Source organism: Enhydra lutris, unplaced genomic scaffold (assembly GCF_002288905.1).
Source record: "Enhydra lutris kenyoni isolate GAN:26980312 unplaced genomic scaffold, ASM228890v2 scaffoldscaffold82, whole genome shotgun sequence".
In the NCBI taxonomy this organism is placed as follows: Eukaryota; Metazoa; Chordata; class Mammalia; order Carnivora; family Mustelidae; genus Enhydra; species Enhydra lutris.
In genome coordinates, this window is record NW_019154166.1 from 4,482,452 (window position 1) to 4,490,198 (window position 7,747).

Consider the following 7,747-nt stretch of genomic DNA (forward strand, 5'->3'; position numbering starts at 1 on the left):
TCAAGTCTTAGGTATGGTGCTAAATTCCCTTTGTTTTAGCAAAGAAGTCCCAATAAATTGCTGCTGTCCATGTCGACAGTTGGTATCTTCTACAGAATTGGAAGTAGAGTAGAAAGAGAATATATTACATTTCGGAGTGGCAGGATATCAAGGAGAGGTAATTATAAAGAAGAGGCACTTGTGTAGGGGGAATGGGAGTAAATGTTTTAGTATTCCTGTGCTGGTTGTTGGTGGATATTTTGCATTTCTGTAAAGGTCACTGTGTGTTTTGAAGGTGTTGAAAGTAAGAGAAAAAATTACGAAATGTGTTTTTTTTTTTTTCTTAAATACATTTGTAGATGGGGACAGTTCAGAAGTAAACTTGAATAAATACAAATATTTTTCTTTAAACAAGTAAAATGGACTAAGCAGTCTAAAATCTGGACTTTCCTTGAGTACCAGGAGAGGTCAGACAGGACATATTAACCAAGCAGGAGGCACGAACAGGATAGAATATCTGAATAGAGGAGCTAAAACAAGATACAGGAATTGAAGGGGAGAGACAGGGAAGCATGCAATAAAGGTGAGGAGGGAAAGAAGATGGGATTCAAAAACCGAGTGGGAAAGATAAGACACAAAGGAATCACGGAATAGGAGAAGGTACAGGCGAATGCTCTAGAGAGATTCTCCCTCCTGCTCGGGAAGTCTGCTTGGAGCCAGTGCCCTTGAAGGATGAGGAGGGTGGATTCACAAAGAAGAGGAAAGGGTACTATGGTCAGAGGCAGCAAGAGCAAGGAAAACATGACAGTGATATTAAAATACAGGAAAGGGTGTCCTAGAACATATAAGAATAGACGCTTTGATGCCGAAAGAAGGCATGAAAAGGAGCCATGTGTAAGCAAAGACTTGAGGAGTAGGTAAACATTTGCCAGATGGGGAAGGGTTGGAGGGCACACAGACAGTAAATCCAAAGGTTCGGAAGCATTCATTCATTCATACTTCAGAATGTAGTAATTGAGCATGTACTCTATTCAAGGCCCAATGCCAAGTGGAGGGATATAGGGATGAATGAGTAAGATCCCAAACCTGTACTTCACGTAGCTTACATTTTAATGAGGGAGAAAGACATTATTTGCAGTTTTGTAAGTGGTAAGTAAAGAGAACATATAACAGGAAAATTGGACCTATTCTGGAGGGCCCAGGTCTTTTTCTTAAAGTAGTGCAATTAGCTAGTCTAAGTATAGAGATGAGAAGTGAGAGAATCCTTGAAGCCGAGGCAGCAATAGTGCTAAGTCTGTGATGTGCGAAGGAGGCTCACAGTATGTTCCTGGAACTGAAGGGAGGTCATGAGGCTGAGACACACACAGGGAGGAAGAGAGTATCACAAGATGGAGCTCGCAAGGTGGGCAAGAGCCGTCTTCAGGGTTTTAGTCTCTATGCTAAGAGCAAAGAGGGTAGTTTTGAGCTGGACAGTGACATGATCAGTTCATTATTTTTAGAGAGATTTCTCTGGCTGCAGTTTAGATTCTATTATAATGGGTTAGACTCAGGATGGAAGAGTAGAATGTGGGAGTCCAGGCAGTAGACAATGGCCATTTGGGTGGGGGATGTGACAGAAGAGACAGAGAAGTTGATGGTTTTGAAAGGTATTTAGGATTAGTAAAGAAAAAAAGCATGATGACAGATTGGATATGGGTGAGTGAGGACAGGTCAGTTTCAAGGCTTGATTTTCTGAGTATTTAGCTTGAGCAACTAAATGATCACTGTTGCCATCCACTGTGATGAGAAACAGTATAGGAATGTAAGAGAAGCTTAAGGATTAGGGGCTACAGTCATGGATTAATTTTGACTGTGTTGGGTTTAGAATTTCTGTTAGTAGGAATATCAAGCTTGGAGCTCAGAGGAGAGAACTGGAGTTGGGATATAAATTTAGAGCTCATAGTTTGTGGATGAAACCAAGGGAGTGGACGAGATCCTCCAAGGAGGAAATGTCAACAGAGGGGAGAAGGGACCTACAATGGAGATGTGGGCCCCATTGCACTGAGCTCACAGAAACACGTGATGGTAAGGCAGAGGCAGGTGAGCTGATGGAGGAGAAAGAGAAAGAGCCTGGAGAGCCTCAGTTGTGATGAATACCAAAGCAGGTCTGAATTTTGGAAATCAAGGGAAGAGAATATTTCCACCTAGAGAGAATGGTCAGATGTATAACATGCAGTTAAAAAGGTCAAGTTGATTAAAGATTGGGAAGTGTCCATTTGATCAGCAATGAAGAGGTCACTAAGGATCACAGTGAGACCCATTTAGGTGGAGCGGAGTGAGCTGAGGAGTAAGTAGATGGGAGGTGAGGAGATGAAGACAGTGTGTATATGCAATACTTCCAAGAGATTTTGTTGCGGAGGAAAGTGGAGAAGTGAGAAAGGAACTAGAAGAAAGAAATAGGGTCAAGAGACAGTCAAGAAAGGATGCAGTAGAGTGGGAGATATTGGGGATAAAGTGGGAGAAAAGCGGTCCACTGTATAACTGTTCTAAGAAGGGAGGGGATGATACTTAAAACTGGGCTGAGGAGGTGGCCCTGAAATTAAATTGGAGGAGCACCTCTGCATTGGAAGGATAAATATGGCTTGGCAGCAGGAATAGGAGGCCATTTCTATCTGGTGGCATCTAGTTTTTCTTTTAAGCAGGATAGGAGCTGATCTTCTAGGGCCAAAAGGCAGTGAATTGAGATTTGAGGAGAGCAGAGAAGATATGTAATAAAAATAGAGAGAGTGAGCAAGTTGACTGCATAACTCCAGCACCAAAGGCCCAGTGGGGCTTGTGGTTGGGAATTTATAGTGGTACCATCTTCTTGCAAGTGTGGAGTAGTGAAATGTTGGGTTCGTTCAGGTTGTTTCTTTCTACTCAAGTGTGACAGGGGACAGGAGATGGCAAAGAAGCTTAGAGTGGTGTGAAGAGAGTGGATAAAAAGATAGATTATGAATTTTTGTTTCCTTGGGAAGGAAGTAGGGGCTAATGAATATGGAAGAAATAAAAGGTCAGAGTGCTGGAGGTCCCATATGGTTAAATAAGAAAAGCCAGAAGATCAGAAAGGAGTTGCTTGACTTGGTGAGTGAATGTGAGTAGTTTGGGGATTTTCCAGAGGGAGGCAATGAACAAAGTGGAGGGAGGGAGAAAGCACCAAGGGACTGGAGTCAGTATATTAGAGGCATCATCCATATGGACAGTGACATCTCCCAGGAATGTCATAAGAGTTGGGTAGATAGAGAAGAGGAGCCAGAATCGTAATGAAGGAGGTCAGTGGAGGACAGCAGTAGGTATGGGGAATAGCAGAAGAGCATGAATCTCTGAGAAGAAGAGCTTTCTACAAGAGGATAAGCAGCAGAACTTAAGTTCTGAAAGGCCTATGAGAGGGTAAGTCACCTCTCAGGAGAGTTTCCTGGGAAGTGCTGTGATTAGGGAGCAAAGATTTCAGTGTAAAGTGCGGGTCCAGATGTCAAGCTAGAATAAACAGTTGTCTCCAAAGATCCACAGAATACAAGTGGAGGCACCTAACAACCCACGGGGATCTTCCCCAGGAGCCGAGGTCTGGATGAGGGCAGCTAGATGATTTAACCCACCAGATAGTACCATTTAAAACATGGAATCGTATATTGTTCTTTTGAAATAGGTGTATGATTTCTGTAAGATCTTTGTTACCTTGCTAGCTGACAAGATACTTGCTATTTTACCTGCTCCCCATCTATTAAAAATGAGGTAAGCAGGAGGCCTGGGCTACTCTCAGCCTTGTTGCTCTAAAGTAGTGATACCCTTATAATCAGGATGGTGGTTTGTTGCAGTTCTGTAGAAAGGCACAGTGTCACAGTCCAGAGACCAAATAATGAGAGTAGGGAACTGACGGGAAACAATTAATTGGCCTTCCACTGCTGTGAACAAGACTGGGAGAAAGCCTTGTAAGAGTCACAGAACTTTCCAGAGAGAGCATAGATACTGCCAATGTATTCATTCTTAACTCCCTCTTGTTTCCTGTTCTAATGTGACAGCAAGGGAGGATGCCCAGGAAAACCACTTAAACACTAAAAATCTCTTACATTGAAAAAGAACTAGAAAATCCACAGAATGTATTTCCCTCTCAAGGGATCCTAATCCTGACTTAATAGTTGATATATTTATAGTGGAGAGTTTGCATTTGGAGCATTTTTGAGTGTCCAATCCAAATATTTTACAGTTTCATTTATCTTATGTAGGTAATTACTATTTTATTTTTACTCAATCTTGAGATTAAAATAAATTACTTCATTAACAGAAATCAGCCTTTTCTGATAACTAGCTGGTGTTTCGCCTGGTGAGATTTATCATATGCTATGTTCTATATGCCTCATGCCCACCTCTAGGCCTCATCTGCTCCCCACAGGGACAAGTGTGGCTGAGGGCATTCACTATCAGGGATTGGCCTGGCTGTTCCTATCATGTTTTATTCTTGGGGACTAAATCCTGCTCCATAAGATAAAAGCCAAAAATCTTTCTTTCTCTCTCCTTCTTTCTCTCTCTTTTCCTCCCTCCCTCTTTTTCATCTTTCCTCCCTCTCTCCCTCCTTCCCTCTCTTTCTTTCTTTTCTTGATGCAGAAAAAGATTAATTGACACAGTTGGGCAGGAGAAGAGTCTCACAAGTTATTTGCGGATAAATTTTTTATCTGCAAAAAAGCAATGTAGAAAACAGAGTGACAAAGATGTTCACATTTTGTGCATTTCCTTGGTCACTGTTTAGCATTTCATTGAATTACTCTTCACTTATGATTTTCGTGTGGACCTCCCGGCTCTTCACCCGCAGCTTGTTGACCTGGGACTCAGCAATGTCAGCCCGTTCCTCAGCCTCCTCCAGCTCGTGCTGGAGCTTGCGGAATTTAGCAAGGTTGACATTGGATTGTTCCTCCTGAGAATGAATGGAGATGCATTTAGGAGGGAAAAGAGTTAAGAATTTCTAGTTTCTTAGGTCAGTTGGTCTCAAATTTCTTTTTACTTAAAAATGCTTTACTCTAGTAAACCTTAAAAAAAAAATAAAAACTAGACAAAAGCTCTTGAATTTTTTTTTTTTTTTTTGTATTAACTCCTCTCATGCTTCTTGAACTCATGGATATGAAGGAGGGACAGGTGACATTTGCTATCAACATTCCTAAAAGTTCTCCTTTTTAACATGTAAACATCTTAGAGCTACTGCTAAATATGTCAGGTTTCCAACCTCTTCTTCCCCCTTCCCCCCGCCAGAGTTTGGTGAATGAACCAAACCTTCTAAAACACATAAAACAAAACCTTTAAAAAAAAAAAAACCTATATTATATCAAGCTATTAGCGTTGAATATTAATTATTGCCCCTTGAGTATTTGAGTGTAAATTATTGCCACTTAGTGCAATTTAGAAATGAAACAAAATTTGTTTCCCAGAATACTCTTCAGTAGTCTCTGATGATGTTCGAACAGATAAGCAGTGAATTTGGGAAGGTCGGTTTGGGTTTAGTCTTTAGTAATTGTTCTTTTTTAAAAGGCTCATTGACGGGGCGCCTGGGTGGGTTAAAGCCTCTGCCTTCAGCTCTGGTTATGATCCCAGGGTCCTGGAATCGAGCCCCACATAGGGCTCTCTGCTCAGCAGGGAACCTGCTTCCCTTCCTCTCTCTCTGCCTGCCTTTCTGCCTACTTGTGATCTCTGTCTTTCAAAAAAAAAAAAAAGGCTCATTGACAACAGTTCAAAATATGGCATTCAAATTCAGAAATTAATAAAATTTAGGATTACTAAATAGTAGAGTATGAATAAAACCTCAGATCTTCCTGTTACAGATGAGAGAAGTAGGGGTTAGAGACACATTAAGTTCTCTCTCTCTGTCCCCCTTATGCCCTGCTTCTCACACTAGACCTTAGAGGTCAGCCAAATCATGAAAACCACCAATGAACAGAGGAACTAATTTGTGATGAGTAGGTATATATAACCGTACTTACATATTTAGAAAATTTGTATTTATTATTTTAAATAAATCATAGGTTGGGGAAATGAGATAAGGTGGAGTGCCAAGAACCTATTAGTCTGAACATGAGCAAGACAGTCTGAGCTCCAGACTTAACTGTTCACTTGTCACCTTCACTTATGTATATGTTGGCATTTCAAAGATTGTTTCCATGACAGAATTCCTGTTTCTTTCTTTTTTTTTTAAAGATTTTATTTATTTGACAGAGAGAGATCACAAGTAGAGAGAGAGAGAGAGAGAGAGAGAGAGAGGGAGAGGAGGAAGCAGGCTCCCTGCCTAGCAGAGAGCCTGATGTGGGACTTGATCCCAGGACCCTGAGATCATGATCTGAGCTGAAGGCAGAGGCTTAACCCACTGAGCCACCCAGGCAGCCCCCTGTTTCTTTCTTGCCCTGTGAATCTGTCCCTCCCTTAGTTCCCCATTGTAGTCTTTGTTGCACCATCCAACTGGTTTCTCAAACTGTGAACTTGATGAAGTACTCCTGATTTCATTTCTTTCACCTCCCAGGGCAACCAGTTAGCACATCCTGTAGTTTCTCCCTCCAGAATGTATCCTGAATCTCTTCCCTCTTCTCTATCTGCTTCACTACTGCCCTCAGGCAAGCCACAGGCCTACCTGAAAAGCTTCTTAGAATGTCATCCTGTACCTACCTATGTTATTGGGCAATCTATTCTCCACAATGTATCCAGAATATTATTTTAAAAAGTATAAACCAGGGCATGACTGAGTAATTTAGGACCCTCCTGTGGCTTCCTAGTGTCCCATTGTACTTAGAATGTGATCCAGACTTACCAAGACCTAGAAGACCCTGTGATCTGCCTCCTCTTTTGCTCCTTGGCCCTTTCTCTACTGCTCTGTCTGTGCTTCTTTCTGCTCCTTGAACCAGACTCTTGTCCTCTCAAGAGCATTGTGTTGCTCTTCTCCTTTCTGGGAAGTGTTCCCTGGCTCATCAAGTGGTTGGTTTCTTCTCATTCTTCAGAACATTGTTGACCCTTTTCCTTTGATCCTTCCTCATTGTATCCTTCTTTCCTCTCCTTTCATTCCCCTAACTAAGCTGGGTTGGGCATACTGAAGTCTGGGGCTGGGTGGGGTGGATTGTATGGTGACTCCAAGGGGTTCAGAACTCACCGCTTCCTCAGCTTGTCTCTTGTAAGCTTTCACCTTCGCTTGCAGTTTATCTACCAGATCTTGGAGTCTGAGCACATTCTTGCGGTCTTCCTCAGTCTGAAATAATATTTTGGAGGGTGAGTCTCTTGAAAGTGCAAATACCATGAACATTTTGTTGTACATTAGCTTTTTGAGCCCTTGCAGACTAGGGTGAAAACCTAGACAGGCCATTTTCTTTACCTGGTAAGTGAGTTCCTTCACTCTCCTCTCATGTTTGCGTAGACTCTTGACAGTTTCAACATTGCGCTTCTGTTCACTTTCAACTTCTCCTTCAAGTTCACGGACCTGCAAGAAGATAGGTATTTTAAAAAACATTTACAGTGATCCATTCACTCAGTGGATTTCTGCTTCTTCAAATGATTTGCAGTGCTTCTTTTACTCTGCTTTATATGTATTTTGATGCCCTAGTCTAGCTGTACCCTTAAAAGCTCTTGGGCAGGAAGGAACATTTCTATTCATTCTGTATGTCCCAATCATTCAGCAGTATAAGGTACTCAAAATCAAGAACTGGATTCGAATGAGGTGGGAAATATGCTGATCAGAAGACCCACCCTGGCCTCCAGTTTCTGGATCTGCTTCTTCCCGCCCTTC

General features: G+C 41.9%; 1 protein-coding gene across 1 annotated transcript in view; it reads right to left on the minus strand.

Annotated features, from left to right (window-relative positions):
• Positions 1 to 4,649: 4,649 nt before the first annotated feature.
• Positions 4,650 to 7,747, minus strand: part of LOC111161092 (myosin-2-like) — a 38,537-nt gene continuing 35,439 nt past the window's right edge. The window contains exons 32-35 of the mRNA XM_022524575.1: positions 7,708 to 7,747; positions 7,337 to 7,441; positions 7,118 to 7,213; positions 4,650 to 4,906 (exon numbers count right to left, since the gene is read on the minus strand). Of these exons, the coding sequence (XP_022380283.1) occupies positions 4,754 to 4,906; positions 7,118 to 7,213; positions 7,337 to 7,441; positions 7,708 to 7,747 (394 nt within the window). The 3' untranslated portion in view covers positions 4,650 to 4,753. The remainder of the gene's footprint in view (positions 4,907 to 7,117; positions 7,214 to 7,336; positions 7,442 to 7,707) is intronic.